This window comes from Artemia sp. Qi Xiang Cuo, chromosome 1 (genome assembly GCF_049724085.1).
Source record: "Artemia sp. Qi Xiang Cuo chromosome 1, ASM4972408v1, whole genome shotgun sequence".
NCBI lineage: Eukaryota > Metazoa > Arthropoda > Branchiopoda > Anostraca > Artemiidae > Artemia > Artemia sp. Qi Xiang Cuo.
In genome coordinates, this window is record NC_142794.1 from 5,699,552 (window position 1) to 5,720,598 (window position 21,047).

General features: G+C 33.8%; 3 protein-coding genes across 4 annotated transcripts in view; 2 read left to right on the forward strand and 1 right to left on the reverse strand.

Moving 5' to 3' along the window:
- The window catches only part of LOC148955943 (E3 ubiquitin-protein ligase ubr3-like), a 230,048-nt gene that overhangs the window by 155,395 nt on the left and 53,606 nt on the right, over window positions 1-21,047 (forward strand). The gene's annotated exons all lie outside the window — the stretch shown is intronic.
- The window catches only part of LOC148955948 (E3 ubiquitin-protein ligase UBR3-like), a 263,283-nt gene that overhangs the window by 12,759 nt on the left and 229,477 nt on the right, over window positions 1-21,047 (reverse strand). The window contains exons 2-4 of one of the 2 annotated variants that reach the window (XM_089087880.1): window positions 12,551-12,732; window positions 7,221-7,354; window positions 4,334-4,476 (exon numbers count right to left, since the gene is read on the reverse strand). In XM_089087880.1, coding sequence (XP_088944006.1) covers window positions 4,334-4,476; window positions 7,221-7,354; window positions 12,551-12,705 — 432 coding nt within the window. In that variant the 5' untranslated portion in view covers window positions 12,706-12,732. Of the gene's footprint in view, window positions 1-4,333; window positions 4,477-7,220; window positions 7,355-11,874; window positions 11,937-12,550; window positions 12,733-21,047 lie in introns of those variants that run through there. The other variant, XM_089087929.1, reaches the window with a different exon arrangement.
- The window catches only part of LOC148955949 (uncharacterized), a 10,594-nt gene continuing 9,814 nt past the window's right edge, over window positions 20,268-21,047 (forward strand). Inside the window, exon 1 of the mRNA XM_089085675.1 lies at window positions 20,268-20,763. Coding sequence (XP_088941801.1) covers window positions 20,309-20,763 — 455 coding nt within the window. The 5' untranslated portion in view covers window positions 20,268-20,308. The remainder of the gene's footprint in view (window positions 20,764-21,047) is intronic.

Below are 21,047 nucleotides of genomic sequence, written 5' to 3' on the forward strand. Positions count from 1 at the left end.
CAAAACTAACGATATCCAGCGACGAGAAAAATTCATGATGAATCTATAATTTGGGCCATATATTTTACAATTAGGGGGAGGGGGGAGAGTAAAGTGACACGCTTTTATGAATGATGTAGGTACATATTTTAGAATTTTGTAAGTTGTTTTCAGAATTTTATACTGCTTCATTCTGAGGGGGCCGACAAATAAACTAGTATCTATTTTTCTAATAATCCTTCTCAGGAGGATTTCTAATCCTAGTTGGTGCTCTAGAATCAACAGTATCGTTCCAAGACATTGCTTCACAATCTTTTCAGCTACCCCCATCCCCTTCTAATTCGGCTAAAACAAAGTCAGTTACATCACAGCCCACTTACATTAAATACAGCCTCAGTATCTGTCTCATTTTGTTGCTGTAGGTTTAATTGCATATATATATATATATATATATATATATATATATATATATATATATATATATATATATATATATATATATATATATATATATATATATATATATATATATATATATATATATATATATATATATATATATATATATATATATATATATATATATATATATATATATATATATATATATATATATATATATATATATATATAATATATATATATATATATATATATATATATATATATATATATATATATATATATATATATATATATATATATATATATATATATATATATATATATATATATATATATATATATATATATATATATATATATATATATATATATATATATATATATATATATATATATTTGATTGAAAGGTTTTTTACTGTATCTAAACACTTTTCTATGGGATCACTATCCTGATGATGGCTCCCCTCCCTCCCCCCATCTTCTGGAAAAATAATTAATGAGCAATAGTTTTTTTTAGTATAATATTTGCGGTATGGTCTGCCAACTATAATGAAATTATTTTAGTATACTTTTTAGTCTGCTTTTTAGTCTACTTTTTAAGTCTACATTTGTATCTACTTTTTCCATAGCTCATGGCTGCTACGTTATAGTTGCATCATAGTTAAACTACATAGTTACACCATAATTACACAATAGTTGCAACATAGTTACACCGTAGTTAAAAACATGCTAACTCTAGAATACCATCAACTGCATATAATAATATCAACTGCATCCCCATCTTTAGACCTTATCATTCAACTAGCATTATCTGGCTATAGTGTTAAAACTGTCTTCAATGCATATTACATCCTCACAAAAAGTTTGACAAACTCAAAAATATATTATAATAATTGGTTTATTGGACGTATGGGTATTTGTGATGGCATTAATATGAAATTAAAAAAAAGGCTCTAACCGAATTTCCCAAATTCGTAACCTTTCGCAACTATTTAGCACACCGAAAAATGGTAGTATGTAATATTCATATAAAATTATTTTTGAGAAAAATTTTTCAGATAAATAAACAAATATACATATACACCATTACTGTTTTAAAGAAATGTTACGAAAAAAATATCTCTTCCGCAGCAGCTTATTTTTTCAAAACAAATTCTGCCGAAGTCATGACCTGTCTAGATCGTTTTTTGAACCGGAAAATAGTATGCCAATTTTCCGGTGAAATTATTTTCGAGAAAAAATGTAAATAAATAAATATACATATATGCTATTACTCTTTATAAAAAAAATTATATTTCTGTGTGTCTTTAACAAAATTGCTTTAATTTTATTTTATTTTAATCGCTGTTCGAAAATAAAACCATTAGAACATTGGACGTCTGGGTATTTGTGACGGCATTCACAGCAAAAATGTTTTTTTTTTCCAAAATAAAGGCCCTAGACGAATTTTCCCCAAGTCTTGACCTATCTACATTGTTTTCCAAAGCACAAATTGTAGTATGCCAATCTTCAGAATAAATGATTGTGTCGTATTCGAGAACAGGTTTATATACAAACAAATAAATGTGCATATATGTCAGGCACGTACGCAGTAATTTGTTTCGGGGGGGGGGGGCCAATTTGTTTCGGGGGGGGCCCAATTCCTTCAAACCCATTATTCTGTTAAGAAAATCAGAAAATTATGGGAAAATGAAAAAAAATCGTGAGATTTCGGGGGGGGGGGGGGGCCGGGCCCGGAGGTCCCCCCCTGCGTACGTCCCGGCATATATGTAACCATTGTTCGTTCAATATGATATGAGAATTTTCAAAAACAAGAGAACACAAAGCGAAAAATCAAAAATAAAGCGTATTTTACACGTAACGTACATTTGGAATCGTTGCTTTAGCGTACAATCTAATATAAACTATCCATTTTAATAATAAAGTTGATGAATTGTTACGTGGTCTTTTTTTCCGGCAGAAGAAACAATTTTCAGTCGGAATCGTCCGAAAAAGAAATTTTTCAAGGGGAATTTTCAGCTCAAATGGAATTGTCCTGGGGGAATTTTCCTAGAGAGGGGGGGGGGTATTTACGTGGGAAAAACTTCAAGAGCTTCTATGGAGAAATTTTACGTGAGGGGAAGGAATTTACCGTTGAGGGGGAGCCAGATTTCCCGGCATTATTTAAAAATGATCAGAAATTATATTTGAAGAAAACAAATTTTTCAACTGAAAGTAAGAAGCAAGATCAAAACTTAAAAGAAACAGAAATTATTACGTATATGAGGGGACTGTCCGATCCTCAATACCTCGCTCTTTACGTTACAATTTTTTGTACTTTTTAAAAAGCTTATTATTCTAATTAAGCAGCCATTGTGTCTCAGGAGTCGTTTTTAAAGTATTTTAACTAAACTTTAGCGTAAATAGCGAGGGCTTGAGGATGAGGCAACCCCCTCAATACGTAATAATTTCTGTTTGTTTTAAGTTTTGACGTTGCTTCATCTTTCGGTTGAAAAAAAACTTGTTTTTTTATTTAATAATTTAGAAAGCGAGCCAAAGGTTTCCAGGGAGCAGACTTAGGGCATTGATCAGACAGGGAACAGACAGGATTTATTTAGTCACCGCTGGATATTCATCAATTTATTCTCGGTCAAATACAACTAATCAAATGTTTTATAAGTTTAATGTCATGAAAATAAACACATTTATTGCCACCTCTACCCATCTTAAATTTAATCACCATTTTTAATATTTTCCTATTGGGTCTTTCAAAATTATGAAGGTTTTAGGGCAGTATTACGTTTTCGTCAGTGTTGCCACGTTAAATCGTGCAAATCGATTAGTAAAACTAATTAGTTAAATGTGATTTTGGGAACCACTGCTTCGAACTAAAAAACTAACAGACCTTTGTACTTTCTGCTTACTAAATTGACGATCATGGCTTATTTTTTGCTTTTTTTTGTTGTTGATTTTTTTATCTGTAAAAGCTAGCCCTTTCTGGGAAAAACTGCTTTACCATAAAATAGGTTTGAAAATTAATAGTGAAAAATACTACCACCCTTAGACTAAGAATAAATGAAGGTAAGAAGTGAAGTTGGATAACGAGAAAATTGATCAAATGGATAGCTTCACTTACCCGGGTAGTATTATTAGTGAAGATGGTGGATACAGTGAAGATATAAAAAGTGGAATAGCCTAGGCCCCGAGCTTTTTTTCAGAGTTCAAAAAAGTTTGGAAGAATAGGAAGATAAGTCTGCAAACCAAGATTAGAATGTTGGAAGCTACAGTGACGACAATGGTCAAGTATGGTTTTGAACCGTGAGCGCTTCGGAAGACGGAGGGAGTTTTTTAAATGTTTTCCAGAGGAATTATCTACATATAGTTTTTGGTACACGTTTCACTCACCGTATTCCAAACAGTAGGGTGTAAGAAAAATGTAGTTCTATCCCACTTTATAGGGCTAAAATGAGAAAATGGTTGGAATGGCAAGGGCACATTCTGAGGGTGAAGGATGACACATTGACAAAGATTATCCTTTTCAGCCATCGATCTAGGGCCGAACGAAGAACAGGTCATCTCTGAACGGGATGGAAAGAGGCCATTAGATAGGATTTAAAGGGAATCGGGATTTCTTGGGAAAGTTTAGAGTTGAGCTTTGAATAAATTGGGATACAGAAGGAGAGTACACAGCTGTGTTCACCTCAGGCGGCTTGGTGCTGCACAGAGCTGCTAGTAGTAGTAGTAGTAGCATTAGTATATATGTATATTATAGTTTCTTTCTTTTGTCCCTCGCAAAATGAAATAATTATTATTACGAAAGTAGCGTACAAGACAGCGAGGTATAGTATAGAGTACAAGATAGAGAGAAAGAATGACTGGAGAGATGGATAACGTGTCACCACCGCCCTATCTCCAAGATCTATGTCCTCTGACAAACTTAATTAAGAAGAGAAAAAGAGAAAAAAATTACTTCAGTTAAAAATGCATCGATGTCTTTTGTTTGTGGTGATCCACATTTTTCTGGTAGAAGTTCAAGAAGTTGACTGTGAGTCTTGTCACCCATGCATAAAATAGAGAGGACTTCTAGGAGGAAAACCACAGAATCATTCTTCCCTGTTAAAAAAAGGCCATTTAAATTACAATAAACGCAGCTTTTCATAATGCAATGCAAATATTGGAGGAGTTAAAGTTAATGTTGCAAATTTGTTTTCATCTTTAAAATCAGTTCCGATTTTGTCCTCTTTATGTTGAGACTTCCGAAGTTACTAAAAGAAGGTAATTTTCAAAGTGTAAAACTTGTACAGAAAACCCGTACTTGGGAACTAATGCCACAGCAGCCGAAGTTGCGCTAATATTCGGATATATAAGAAATAGACATACTTTGGATGGAAAAGATATTGAAAACCCAAAATTAAGATAAAATATTTTTTCGTCTGACTAAAGATAGGTTTAGACTTGTCAGTAAATATCCTGATTAACTGCATATTGAGATAGCTAAGAATGTTAATCCAAATATAGCATTCAATTGAGTAAGAATCTCAGAAATGAGCTTTATCGCCACCCCTCCCCCCCCCCCCAATGACGGAATATTTATCCTGAATTGAATACACGCAATACGTTTTCCATTATTTTTAATTAATTTGAAGAAATCAAATTAATCTGAAGAAAATAGTAACTGCGAAATAGATATGAGAACTACCATTTTATTTTTTTATAATTTAATTTTTTAGAAATTACGCGTTTGCTCAAAAATATAGAACATCATATTTGGAAAATAAACACATTTTGAAAAATAAATACAAGAAATGGACCTTTCATTTTTTTTTAATAAAATAAAGGGCTGACTTTATCGTAAAAATTGGGACATCTGACCTTCTTTTAAAGCTTTCTCTTAAAAGTAGGCATGACTTTTCATTTTAAAATAACAATACTAATATATATATATATATATATATATATATATATATATATATATATATATATATATATATATATATATATATATATATATATATATATATATATATATATATATATATATATATATATATATATATATATATATTCATTTTTCTCATTAATAGAAATTGACGGAAACTCGTCGTTTTTCGAAACAACGACGGAAGATCGTTGTCGTTGACTGTTTACGTAAAATCCTGAGAATTACAACTCATACAGAATCTCGAATGTTGATGTGCGCCACTGATGCTGTAACATCAAGCCCACAATCACGATTGTCAAACAGAAAAGACTGCGCTGGTTTGGCCATGTCCTGAGAAAATCCAATGCCCGCATCATCAAGCCATTGCTTCTTGCTGCTCCTTTGCCAGATTGACATGGGTGACCTAGCGTTCAATTGAAGAATTGATGGGCAAATGTCAAAAACGACCTCGACACCAATGGCGGATTTCAAATTTTGGTAGAAAGTGGGAGAGCTGCTGGCTCTGGCTTGCTGAAGAGCTGGTCCAAGATCACGACAAATGGGAATCAACCATACAGTGTTCTACATACCGGGCGAGGTGTCCGCGTCTGGTCCCGCAGCAATTAAAAGAACAAGTTCGAACCAGGGTTGCCAACTTACTCACTTTCGTGTGAAATGCAGTCTTTTTTACGTCAAAAGGTATGCGGAAGAGTGAAAATCACTATTTTTGGAGTGTCAGTTTTCATTCGCTTTAAACGTCAGTCGTTGGCAACTACGTCAGAAATGGATTTAACCCAAGGAGTAGGGTTGCCAACTTGCGCACTTTTATGTGATTGCACTCTTTTTTTTTACATAAGAGGGGATGCACCAGTTTTTTTTTCTTTTTTTTACTTACAATCTTTTTTAGCAAAAATCGCTCTTTTTTACCTTGATTTGCACTCTTTTTAGATGTTGACGGTTGGTAACCCTGGTTCAAAAGTTCTCTACCAAAAATGGATTAAGCACAGTCAAAATCGAATGCAGTAGTTGAAAAGGCATTATGTTATCAGAGGAAGTTTTTGAAGAAACCCAAAAAGTAAGTTTTGGGTTTGTTTATATTTTATTAACAACCATTCGTTCATTTTCCAAAAAATTATGTGAGTGAATAAAGAAGACACAAATATGTGAAGAATGTGAATGAGTAAAGTAAGTAAAATAATGTGGTTAGGCAAAGAAGGTAGATAAAAAAAGAAGCAAAAAATTCTAGCTATCTTGAGATTCGAATTAGATGGAAGGTAATAGGTTAGACCCATCGACAGAGCTTGCTTTATTTTCGAATTTTCGAAGACCAGCCGTAAATCGTAAGCTTATAAAAACTCCTCGAAATATTTTTAGAGAAAAAAAATCCAAACTGTCATAAAATTTTTATAAATGACGATTTTCACATTTTTAATCTTCTTTCAAGGAGGGGCACCAAATTAAAGGTGGGGAAGGGGAGGGGGTGCTTTTGTACCTTCATTTTGAAAATTGGAAAAGCTACACCCCTCCTTCAAATTTTGAAAAGTACCTTTTTTGTATCTTAATTCTAAAAAAAAAAATCGAAAATATCCGACAATTTCGTGAATTGATGCTACCATTTCCAAGCAAGTCCTGCAATAGCATTATCAAGCCACAGTAATGTTTAATTTGACTCTACTTAGTCAGGTCACTGACAAAACCCGAACAAATACATGGTCATAGTCAAAACACGAACATTTTCAAGTCACAGTAATGTTTAACTTGACTCTAATTAGTCAGTCATTGTCAAAACCCGAACAAATACATGGTCATTGTCAAAACACGAACATTGTCAAGCGACAGTAATGTTTAACTTGACTCTAATTAGTCAGTCATTGTCAAAACACGAACAAATAACAAAATACCCTTTTTAAGATAAGTGAAGAGGATGACAACTTACCAATGTATGTCCTGATGCTCATTAATGAAGCAAGAAATGTTAAACACGATTCAATCATTAGCATCTCCTGATCAGGTTCCAAATATGAGTAGCGAAGGTTAGGAGATAGGCTTAAACATTCAAGGACATGAAATCTGTAATAATAGAAATCCCGTTAATAAGGTAATATATATATTAACCACAAATTAACAACAATCAATCAATAATACAGTCACAAATCTCCGCAAAGGTTTCATGTACCATAATGGAAAAAGGCTAATACTCTTATATTAAATGTGGAAATCCCCTCCCCTTTCAAAAAAAAAATGACCTAGAACAGGGTTGTCCACTTGTTTGTGTAGTAAGTTCTGCGCTTAGCAGGAATACCACGCCGGATACAAAACCGCCGAACTAAATTTACATTTATTTACTGAACGGAGTTTACGTTTATCTGTTTGTGAGACAATCTTCGAAAATAGTGCTGTGTATAAGAAATGTGGTAATACTGTTGAATTATTGAGTTTAGCAGGGATTATTCCATTGAAACGTTTTTTTTTCCGACAACTAATGCATAAAAGGATGATCTAGAATGAGCCCCAACAGATCCTGAGCCCAGGGAAAGTGTACCTCATTGAGCCCCTCTTCAGGGGCGTAATTTTCTATGGGGCAGGGGAGCAACTCCCCTCCCTGAACTCAGTTTACCCCCCACCCCCAAAGACCCGAGTTTGCCCCCCCCCCAGCTAAAATTTAGTTTCTCCCAAAATTTTGTCCAAACTAACATAAACCTGCATAATTCAAGCAGAAACATATCATATCAACATAACATATCAACATAACATAACATAACAACATAACATAACATATCAACAGAAACATATCAGTTTTTTTAGTACATATTTACCTTTATAGTACTATAAAGTACCTTTATTGTACCAAATGGCTTCTTTTTTAGCTAATACTGTCATTTTCACTTGATTTGAGAAAATTAGCTCCAATTTTGCCCCCCCCCGGATTTTAACGAAATTATGCCACTGTCCCACTTGCTACAGCACTGGTTTAGATACATAAAACCAAAAACAAAATAAAGGTGACAGAGACGTTTCGTTCTAGTTTCTTATGGGTCACCCTCTGCGACTTCGCTACACATATGATCGGCTTGCCGATCATAATTTTGATATTACAATCATATATCTCTTGCTTTATGTTATCTGTATGAAAAATAATTATGTTTCACAATCAATATGCTCACAATTTTTCACGATCATATACCCACATTCAGACTTTATGAAAAAAGCTTAGCGCAGTATAAAAAACAGTGTAAGAGGAGAAAGGTAATATTTGTCTGTTTTAGAGGTGTTTTTATTTGTTTCTCTCCCTTCACGCTTCTTCCGAAATAGATTTCTCCTTAAATAACTTGCTAAAATATACAAAAATAAAACATAGCACAATTTAATTTATTTGTGACAATTTATCTTTAGTATAAAAAAAGGAAATGAAAGGAAATCAACACAATACACCTCTAATATAAAGTAACGGGCAACCCTGTGCGATCGACATACCCCTCACTATAAAACTGATCGTAATTTTCATTCCATTATAGATTATCTAACTTTTGTATGATGTATATGATTGCAATTTTAAATGGAAATAGCTGACTTCAACACCTTGCAACACCTCTTGCAACTACAGGGAATAGTAAATGAGGAAAAAGTGCATGTTCCAGTAACATCAATTCATCAGATTTAAGGGGGGGGAATGTATTTTTCAATAGCTACGGGGAAAACTTAATTTTTTCCAATTTTAAAAGGCATTTTTAAATGAAAGTAACCCCCCCCCCCATTAATAAAGGTCTGTTTGAAGATCTAAGGGATAGAGCAAAGACCCCTCATCCTTAACTGACACCACTGGTAAGGTCGATCATTAGGTATAAATTACACTTATTTCAATTAAACATTGTCAATATCTAGGAGGGGAGGGGGTACACTTGTTGTTTTTCCAGTTTTTTTTTTCAGTGAAAATACCGAAAGAGGCCTTTTTCAAAAACCTGAGGGCACGTCCATCCCGCCCCTAATCGACACCACTGGCAAGTTCAATTATCAGGTGTAAAGGGCGCTTATTTCATTTGAGTATTGCCAATTTGTTTTCCCAAGAGCTATTGGATGACAATAGATTTTCTTGAAGAATAAGCTCCAGTCCTTTGATGAAGCTAGAAAGTCATTATCTACTACTAATTTGACAATGCCAAAAATGGTGATAAAAACCTCGTCTACGTCTCTGATTTTGAACATCTCTAGAGATACGAAATTGGCCTTAAACTTTCAAAGGTCATAACTGTTTCCTACTCCGCAGAACCGCTTAAAGCTTCTGGCAGTTTTGCTTCCATCAAAACATTTTGCAGCAATTTATTTGACGTGCTGCATGTAAATCAGTCCACCAGTGCACTTGCTCATTGGTAAATAATGACTTTATTGTGTATTTGTAGTGGTCCAAACTCGTATAATATTCAAAGAAGTGGATGACCAATTTCAGTTCAGTACAGAGCTGCTGAACCCCTCACTACGCCCTTGATAGCGGTGACTGCCACTCAAATTATAAATGTATATTTACTAACATTCTTATGACAGATGTTTGGGGGCGAGTCAAGAAATATAAGTTTGAAGCTAATCACAAAAGGTTACAGAGCAAGCATACAACATTGACAAAAAAAAACTAAAATTATAAGCTCATTAAATAAATCTTAAGGAAATTACAGGAGAAAAAAGTAGACATGCAGATTTTTAAAAACTGTCAAAAACTTGAATCAGTGGTGTCAATAGGGGGAATGCAAATGCCCCCTAGCTTTTTGGCCCCCTATTTAGATTTTGAAAAATACTTTCTTTTGGGGTATTTTCATTGAAAAAAAAAAGGAGAAACTTGCCTCCCCTATATTTTGAAAATACATGTTCTCCCCCTCAATTTTAGTGTATTGACACCACTGGTTTTTATATGCAATTGCAGTAAACTGTGAAGAAATAAAAAAAAATTCCTACTAACCGGAAAAATAAATTTTAAAGACTAAAATGAAAGTGCGGGGTAGTAACGACTAATTTTATGGGTATTCAAAGATCTTTGCAACACAGTATACTTCAAAGTAACATAAAGACAATATCACCATAATTATCAGGAAGCGTTAACGATGTGACGACCGTCCTGCGCTTTCATTTCTGGCCTTGAAAATTTTCAAGTTTTCCAGGCAGTGAAAATTTTTTTTAATATAATAAATGTTATATTATGAATATTATATTATTAAAAATATAATAAAATTTATCAGTGCAAGTATAAATGAGAGCATGCTTTTGGTAAATGTCATTGTACATTCGTATCAACTTTTTCATGCGTGTTTTACACCTATTAAAGGGCATTTGAAGGCCCTTAGCTGCTCAAGACAAGGAATCTTCGGTTCCAAAACTTTATTGCAAAACCACACGTTCCTCTCCTAAATCACCAATAGCCACGTCATTAACTGTTACAGGGTAGTCACATACGAAATTTCAACTCAACCGTGCCACTAGAAGTGAATTAAATTTTTACTATTAAAGTGAATTAAATTACTATTGAATATTAAATAAATACTGAATGATATACTGATTTGTGCAAGATTTGGTCTTCGACCTAAACAGACGAAATTGAGTAAGACCGTTTTAAAAAAACGCATAAAACAGTTCTAAGCATAATTTTCTTTTTCTTACTGCTTTTTTGTTCTGCTAGTTTAATAGTTTCAGGGTGTATCAATCAGGACAGTCCCCCCCCCCCCGATACCCATAAAGCTCATAATTGAATTTCTTTATAGTGTCCATGATATTATTCTATTTTTTCTGTGTTTCGAAGAGTTTAACCCTCTCCCCCCCCCCAACGAAAAATTAATTTCAGGCCCCTTTCAACGGGTGGCAGTGCCAACTTTTCTAAAAATAAATATTATGCCATTGACAGTCTCGTATCTTATGAAGCAATCTTGTCTTTGGAGAATTCGTTTCTGTTTTATGAACTGGTTTTCCAGGCAAGGAAAAATAATCTAACTAATAAAAAGATAAAATAAATAAAAGAATAAAACAAAATGATTAGCATCATGTACCATCAAGTAATTGAAGTTTAGAATCTTATTAAAAAAAAGGTATTCTCAAACGTATGAACATTAATTTATGCAGCCAGGCATGGCAGAAGTGTGCCAAGCAGGTCACCAAGAGACGTAGCGGAACAGTACCAAGTGAAGCAGGCGGCCGAGAGTGAGAAGCCCCTTGGCTCTTGAATTTAACAATTCTGCCCCCACCTCCAACCGAAGAGCCTTATTATTGCGGATAGAACCTACTTTTCAGTAACAATCATCAAAAAATTGATGGATTAATTTGAGCGGAACATAACTGCAGCAGGTAGATCAACCGTGCAGTTACCAAATCTGCATCAATAATCATCAAAAAATCGATGGATTAATTTGAGAAGAACATAACTGCGACAGGTATATCAACCGTGCAGTTACCACATCAATAATAGAGTAGCGTGGCGGAAGAATCGCAAACGTGGCGGGGAAATCTGAAATGTACAACTGCGGAACCTGAGATGCAAACTAGACGGCGGAGATGATAACCCCTCAGCATTCTACCCTCTCCTACGAAGGATCTTCTTAGTAAATACGACTTGCTTTTCGATAACAGTCATTAAAAATGTTGATGGCTTAATTTGAGTAGAACACAACTGCAGCAGGTAGATCAACCGTGCAGTTACCAAATCTGCATCAATAATCATCAAAAAATTTATGGATTAATTTGAGCGGAACATAACTGCGACAGGTATATCAACCGTGCAGTTACCACATCAATAATAGAGTAGCGTGGCGGAAGAATCGCAAACGTGGCGGGGAAATCTGAAATGTACAACTGCGGAACCTGAGATGCAAACTAGACGGCGGAGATGGTAACCCCTCAGCATTCTACCCCTCTCCTACGAAGGATCTTCTTAGTAAATACGACTTGCTTTTCGATAACAGTCATTAAAAATGTTGATGGCTTAATTTGAGTAGAACACAACTGCAGCAGGTAGATCAACCGTGCAGTTACCAAATCTGCCTCAATAATCATCAAAAAATTTATGGATTAATTTGAGCGGAACATAACTGCGACAGGTTACCAAAGATCAACCGTGCAGTTACCAAATCTGCATCAATAATAGAGTAGCGTGGCTGAAGTATTGCAAACGTGGCGGGGAAATCTGAAATGTACAACGACGGAATCTGAGATGCAAACTAGACGGTGGAGATGGTAACCCCTCAGCATTCTACCCCTCTCCTACGAAGGATCTTCTTAGTAAAAACAACTTACTTTTCGATAACAGTCATTAAAAATGTTGATGGCTTAATTTGAGTAGAACACAACTGCAGCAGGTAGATATCTGCATCAACCATGGAGTTGCCAAAATGACATTGAAGATAAGTCATTGCTTGTCCTTTAATTTGCAGTCCGTTTCGTACCCACATACCGGACAAGATTTCATAAAAACCAACCTATAAATAATACATGACATTAATTTATAACACGAGTATATTTTGACTAAAACGCAAAAAAAGGTGATTAAAAGCACAATAAAATTGAGATCTGAGTTTGAACAATACAGAATATGTCTATCAGCCAAAAAAAAGAGGAAGAAAGTAATAAAAATGAAGGCGAAGAAGAAGACATAAATCTAGAAAACTAGAAATAAAATTTAGAAATAAAAATAAGAAGTGGACGACTACAGAGAATACATTCTATTTGGAATTAGAAACAAAAAAAAAGTTTTTCAAAGGCAAGTAAAGAGCCATATTAAAACCTGAGACGAACATAAATAGAAGTCATATAATAACTCAAACTTAAGACGACCAGAAATTACTATCAATGAATAAGTAAAACCCAGGATAAGTGATTAAAACAATGGAATAATTGGACTTCTTAGAATGAATTTAGTTAAATCGGCTCAGAAGAAAACTGGTTTAATGTCCAATGGACAAATAGTGTTTTTTGATTTTATGTTACAATCCTTATTCTAGGGAATACGCCTGAGACAGAATAAACTTAAAAAGAAACACAAACTTTTTCGCTAATAGTCTGACCCAAAAAAACGACCAATGGTCTCCGTTGCGTAGGTACCGATCTCCTGATTCACTGCCTCCAGCCGGAAGTGCAACGCATGGTTGGGGGCAAATCATCTGCTTCCCGTGTTTTTCCCAAATGTTCTCCAGATACCCATTTAGAGCGACTCCGGCTAAACTTACAGAATCACACCATTGACTCCCGTCCCAAACCAAATAATCAGTGACACTAGGGCTCGAACCACTGTCCTCATGATTCCAAGTATCAAGTCCACAGACAAAATGAAGCGAAGCTTTATTCACGTACTATCTGTAAGGTTCCAATTTTTTAGTTGTCAGTGTAAAGGTTTATGTTTCAGGTGAAATTTTTTGTTTGTTATTTTCCACCTCTCCAACGGTTTTACCATATAAAAAATAAAAAAAACCTTATTATCTCACAGCTGACGTTCAGTAATATCTTCATCCAGTTCATTCAATTTCTGAAATTCGGTATACAGGGTTTTTTATTTTGTTTGAAATTTTGTGAAATTTTTTGTTTGTTATTTTTCACCTCTCCAACGGTTTTACCATAAAAAAAAAAAAAACCTTATTATCTCACAGCTGACGTTCAGTAATATCTTCATCCAGTTCATTCAATTTCTGAAATTCGGTATACAGGGTTTTTTATTTTGTTTGAAATTTTGTGAAATTTTTTGTTTGTTATTTTTCACCTCTCCAACGGTTTTACCATATAAAAAAAAAACCTTATTATATCACAGCTGACGTTCAGTTATATCTTCATTCAGTTCATTCAATTTCTGAAATTCGGTGTACAGGGTTTTTTATTTTGTTTGAAATTTTGTGAAATTTTTTGTTTGTTATTTTTCACCTCTCCAACGGTTTTACCATATAAAAAATAAAAAAAAACCGTATTATCTCACAGCTGACGTTCAGTTATATCTTCATTCAGTTCATTCAATTTCTGAAATTCGGTGTACAGGGTTTTTTATTTTGTTTGAAATTTTGTGAAATTTTTTTTTTGTTATTTTTCACCTCTCCAACGGTTTTACTATATAAAAAATTAAAAAAACCTTATTATCTCATAGCTGAAGTTCAGTTATATCTTCATTCAGTTCATTCAATTTCTGAAATTCGGTGTACAGGGTTTTTTATTTTGTTTGAAATTTTGTGAAATTTTTTGTTTGTTATTTTTCACCTCTCCAACGGTTTTACTATATAAAAAAAATAAAAAAAACTCATTATTATCTCATAGCTGACGTTCAGTTATATCTTCATTCAGTTCCTTCAATTTCTGAAATTCGGTGTACAGGGTTTTTAAGATTAAAAATAAGTGAAAATTTGGTCAAAAATTGTTGAAAAAGGACAGTTTTCCTATTTTGTAGGCATGTTTAGATCCTTCTCTAATATTAAATAAAAAAAAACAAGTTTTTTTTAACTGAAAGTAAGGAGCGACATTAAAACTTAAAACGAACAGAAATTACTCCGTATTTGAAAGGGACTGTCCCCTCCTCAACGCCTCGCTCTTTACGCTAAAGTTTTTTATTGTTTAAAAAAAATAGAGTTGTGAGAAAGTCAAATTTTAGCGTAAAGACCGAGGCGTTGAGGAGAGGACAGCCCCTTTCAGATACGGAATAATTTCTGTTCGTTTTAAGTTTTAATGTCGCTCCTTACTTTCAGTTAAAAAAAACTGTTTTTTTTATTTAATTTTTGAACGTTTTTGAATAAATGCAGGTTTTGATCTTGGCTCACAGTTCATGAATAATTAAAACAGAATTTTCATATTAATTTACTTTTATTTGGTTAAATGACTTTCTCGAAACTTGTTTAATTTTATTTACGAACGTTTTTATTAGTAATAAATATACGTAACTTACGAATTAAGTTATGTAACGAACTTCTATATTCATATAATTTTAATACATATATTAGGGGGTTCGCCCCCTGGTCAATACATTGCTCTTTAAGCGAAAGTTCGAATTTTGTTCCAATTCTTTAAAAATGACCGCTTAATCACAAAGGCCGTTAATCAGAATAAATAGCTCTTATGAAAGTACTAAAAAATCTCTGGCTTAAAGAGTGAGGTATTGACTAGGGGGTGAACCCCCTAGTCAATTTTTTACCAACGACATCAAATTGAAAACATTTTTTCCCTCTTCTTAAAGATTTTTTACCAATGACATCAAATTGAAAACATTTTTTCCCTCTTCTTAAAGATTTTTTTACCAACGACATCAAATTGAAAACATCTTTTTCCTCTTCTTAAAGATTTTTTACCAACAACATCAAATTGAAAACATTTTTTCCCTCTTCTTAAAGATTTTTACCAGCGACATCAAATTGAAAACATTTTTTCCCTCTTCTTAAAGATTTTTTACCAACGACATCAAATTGAAAACATTTTTTCCCTCTTCTTAAAGATTTTTTACCAACGACATAAAATTTAAAACATTTTTTCCCTCTTCTTAAAGATTTTTTAACAACGACATCAAATTGAAAACATTTTTTCCCTCTTCTTAAAGATTTTTTACCAACGACATCAAATTGAAAACATTTTTTCCCTCTTCTTAAAGATTTTTTACCACTGACATCAAATTGAAAACATTTTTTCCCTCTTCTTAAAGATTTTTTACCAGCGACATAAAATTGAAAACATTTTTTACCTCTTCTTAAAGATTTTTTACCAAAGACATCAAATTTAAAACATTTTTTCCCTCTTCTTAAAGATTTTTTAACAACGACATCAAATTGAAAACATTTTTTCCCTCTTCTTAAAGATTTTTTTACCAACGACATCAAATTGAAAACATGTTTACCATCTGGCTGCATCTTAGGTCTATTCGGACCTGAAAATCAGGATTCTCATTTGATTTTTCTTTGGTTTTTGTTGTTACAAGATATTAAAGGTCCGAATTCGAGGCCAAAAAAATTCACCCGTGTTTCCAAACCGAATCGTGAAAAACAATATGCTGAAACTAATTCGGTAAATATGATAGCGCTTTTCGCACTTAAAAATTCAAAGATATCGCAGACATTTACAAATATTCCTTTGAAAACATGTCTTGGATTTTCCATTACACAAATTTTCATGTTCATTCTACACGGGCAAGTCTGATTGCCTATCATATATCAAGTGAAACAGGTAAGGTTGATATTTCAATATAAGTCTGTATTTCTTTTTTTCCGAAGCTAAACAATTACTTTAATACTTGTACTTTAAGTGATATAAGTTAAACAATAAAAGTGATATTTTTGGAATAAATTGGATTAAATAAATATATCAAAATAGGATAATTTGTCTTACAAAAAAGAATTTCTTATAGGTAAGTCAACGATGAATAATTTGAAGCGCTGAATGATCTTAATCATAAGCATGTAGGGTTGGCCCATATTTTACATATTTTTACTCATCCAATCCCTAAAATTTTACCCGTTTTACTGCCAATTAATGTTTGTGCTTTCCTGCTGCTAAATTAATCGAAAAATTTACACTTTCTAGACCTCCATAATGATATATTTTTTTGCTCATTTTTTTGCTCATTTTTTACATGCGTTTTTCATTTTTAAAAATGGCAGACGCTTGTAAAAAAAAAAGAAAAAAATTGAGAATTTGAAAAAGAGAGATCTTAAAAAAAAATTGAATTCTCAGCTTTTTCTAATTTTTTTAAAGACGTATTTGGTTGTGCAAGTTTCCACTTAACCAATTTAAAGAATTAGATTTCATTTTTAGTGTCCTTGATACTTTCAAACAGTTCGTGGTAACGAACTATAAGTAAGGAGCAACCCAACTCAATAGTAACCAAAACTCTAAAAAAAAGGGATTTTAATACCAATAGATACATCAAAAGAATCAGATTTTAATGCTGATTTCAAATACATAGAATACATGGTTTCATCAAGTTTAGTATCACTAAAAACATCAAGTTTTCAAATATATATCATATCGACCCAGTTATCCTAGAATATCGTGGGAGGGCTCATTGGACGGAAATTAAACGTTCTAGTGCCCATTTTAAGAGAAAAAAAAATAGAGGGCATCTAGGCCCCACGCTCATTTTTTTCCCAAAGTCACCCGATCAAAATTTGAGATAGCCATTTTGTTCAGCATGGTCGAAAACAGGATAACTATCTCATTTAGGACGACTTAATCCCCCAAAATCCCCGGGGGGAGGGCTGAAAGTTATGAACTTTACCCAATGTTAACATATAATATTGGTTATTGGGAAGTATACAGACGTTTTCAGGGGGATTTTTCTAGTAGTGGGGGGGGGGGTCGGGAGTTATATGGGAGGATCTTTACATGGAGGAAGTTTTCATGTGGGAAGGAACATTGCTATGAAGGGGGTGCCAGATTTCCCAGCAATACTTAAAAAAAAGATCAGAAATTAAATAAAAAAAAACAAGTTTTTCAACTAAAAGTAGGCTCAGGAGCAACATCAAAACTTGAAACAAACAGAAAATATTACGTATATGATTGGGTTCGGCCCCTAGTCAATGCCTCGCTCTTTAAGCCAAAGATATTTTAGTACTTTCATAAGAGCTATTTATTCTAATTAACGGCCTTTGTTATTTAGGGGTCAAGTTTAAAGAATTGGAACAAAATTCGAACTTTAGTGTGAACAGCGAGGTGTTGACTATGGGGTGAAACCTCTAATGTAGGTATTAAAAATATATGAATATAGAAATTCGTTACGTAAGTTAATTCGTAAGTTACGTATATTTATTACTAATAAAAACGTTCGAAAATAAAATTAAAGAACGTTCGAGAAAGCCATTTCACCAAATAAAAATAAATTTAATATGCAAATTTGGTGTTTATTATTCATGTACAGTGAGCCAAAATCAAAACTGCATTTATTCAAAAACGTTCAAAAATGAAATATAAAAAAACAAGTTTTTAATTGAAAGTAAGGAGCGACGTTAAAACTGGAAACGAACAGAAATTATTCCGTATGTGAAAGGGGCTGTCCCCTCCTCAACGCCTCGCTCTTTACGCAAAAGTTTGACTTTCCCACAACTGTATTTTTTAAACAATAAAAAACTTTAGCGTAAAGACCGAGGCGTTGAGGAGGGGACAGCCCCTTTCATATACGGAATGATTTCTGTTCGTTTTAAGTTTTAACGTCGCTCCTTACTTTCAGTAAAAAAAAACTAGTTTGTTTTATTTAGTTTAATAATTTAAAGATTATATCAACGTAATTCCAAAATAGAAAGGGTTGTTTGCTATTTTCAAATTAAGGGAGGGAAATTTGCAGTTTTTTATTTCATTTGAATAAAAAATGCCAAAAAAGTATTTTCTTTTTTTTTTTAATCAAGAAGCAACCATAGAAATGTTTCTAGGCGGAAAAGGCAATTCTAATAAATTTCTAGGAAGGAGTGGGGCAAAATGTATTTTTCAATTACAGGGAGGGAAATTTGCAGTTTTTTTTTATTTTTTGAGTAAAGATGCCAAAATGATATTTTTTTCATCAAGAGGGAAATCTAGTAGTGTAAATCCCCCCCCAGCTAATGCCCCTACTTTCAAGGCAAATACTTAGTATGCCCCACACCACTCTTGTTATTGTTATGATCAGAATCACAAAGTTTAGGTTCAGGCCACAAATTCCCAATGCCTCCACACCAACAAAAGAACAACATAGCATCAACTGTCATTGGGGAATTAGTGCCCCTCGGACACAGTATTTTGAGATAGGGCTCTTTTTATTTTATTTATCCTTTATATGTGAATCTTGCTTGATAGTGTCAAGGTATCCACTATTGTTTTCCGACATCCTGGAAACCCTCCCAGGGCCGTATCCAGTATTTTTTTCGGGGGGTGTTTCACAAAAGGGCTGTTTCGGGAGGGGGGGGTAACACAAAATAAAACTCAACAAACGCATAAAAAATGTGTTTTAATCCATTTTTACTACGTTTTTACGAATCACACAAACATTTCGAGGGAGAGGGGGGTTCAAACCCCCTAACCTCCCTGGATACGGCCTTGACCATTCCCGCCAGCTTCAGACAAGCCTGATGGGCATGAAGCACTCGCTCCTCAAAGAAAACGTGAGAGTCGCCCACAAATGGCCATCCATCACTGGCGAGCGGTACTAGATTCGGAACCGTTACTAGCAAGACATCTTCTTTGTGCCACCTTCAATTGCCCCCCGTCAATATTTTCTGCACCACGGTCAGTGCTTCATATGTCCTGGGAGATTCAAACCTCCCCCCGTGCATGAATTGGCAGCCATTACTAGCTTCAATCAATCCAATCTGGGCATGGCATTCCACAAAATTCCACGCCTCATGAAGCAAGAGCTAATGGTGGCCGGATAGTGATTGAAATTTGCTATAGTAGGCCCGTGTTTGTTTTTACTACTCTATGGAGTACCACAAGAAGGTTGTCACTACTACCCCCCCACCTTAGAGCCAACCATGTCTAGTAAAAATGTTATGATTCAACACAATTCAATTAGTCAAAAAATCCCGTGAGAGGAAAAGGAGAAGTTTTTTTTTTTTTTTTTTTTTTTTTTTTTTTTTTTTTTTAGTAAACTCGAGCAGATGTTGACCGGAGACAAATAATAAGTACTAGTTATATAATAAGTAAATAATAATAAGTAAATATAATAGTAAATAATAAGTATAAGTACAAGTACAAGTACTAGTTCATAGAGATTCTGTAAAATACAAAAAGAAAAGGAATAAAATCATTAAAATGTAAAGAATGACTGAAACCTATAAACACCAACCCATTCCAAGTAAAACATTCGAAAAAATTAACGTCATCCTTTAAATTAGATTGCAGTTAAATACAGCAAAGAGGTTACACCGTCATTAGAAAGGTAAAATATAGAAGGTACAAACGTCACAACTGAAACCCACAAAATTAACAAATTCCAAGCACGCTTCTGGTTAAAAATAAAGCCATCCTTTGTGGTCTAGCATGATTCATTGACCATTTAGTCATACTACGAAATAGTTGGACACTTTTCTTCTTCCCGTTAGGTACAAAGAGTGCAAACGAATGTGATTTTCAATGAATTTAACAAATGCATATTGGATTTTATTGTTTTTCAGTTTGGTTCAAGCTCAATTGGACCCAGCGTCCTTAGTGCAAATTATTGCTACTAGTATAGCCCTCGTGAAATATGTTGCAGATATTTGGAAAGTCATATCCAACGAAACCAACAAAAACGAAGGAGAACTCGGGGAAGCTCTTCCAGATTTGACCAAAATTCTCGAGAACAAAGAATTACAAAATATGACACTTGAATGGACTAATTTAATGAAATCTAGCGCAGACCGGCAAGTGTTGTCCCAGTTTGCTGCCATGAATGCGAGACTTAATGGGATGAATCAAAAGCTATCCAGCTTAGAGTTGAGTTTATCCAGACTTGTTAGACAACTACCAGTGACTGTGCGATTTGAAGTTGGCCTGGACCGGATTCTATCCCTTATTCGGCCTATTCACTCCCTCTATGATAATTTCAGGTATTTTGACTTCTTTTACAGAACAGCCTATAATTATCACCAGTGGTGCCAATTCCCGAAACTGCAGAGGGGAGAATTTATTTTGAAAATCTAGGCAAGGGGTGGGGCAATTTTTTTTTTTTACCTTATCACTGAAAAAAAATAAGACAGTTTTCAACGGAAATACCAAAAAGGTATTTTTTTTCAAATCTGAGGGGAAGCGAGACAAATTTCCCCTCCTACCCCCATTGACACACCTAGTTGCTAATTACAAAGCAGGGCTGTCGCTGAGAATTTAACAATAT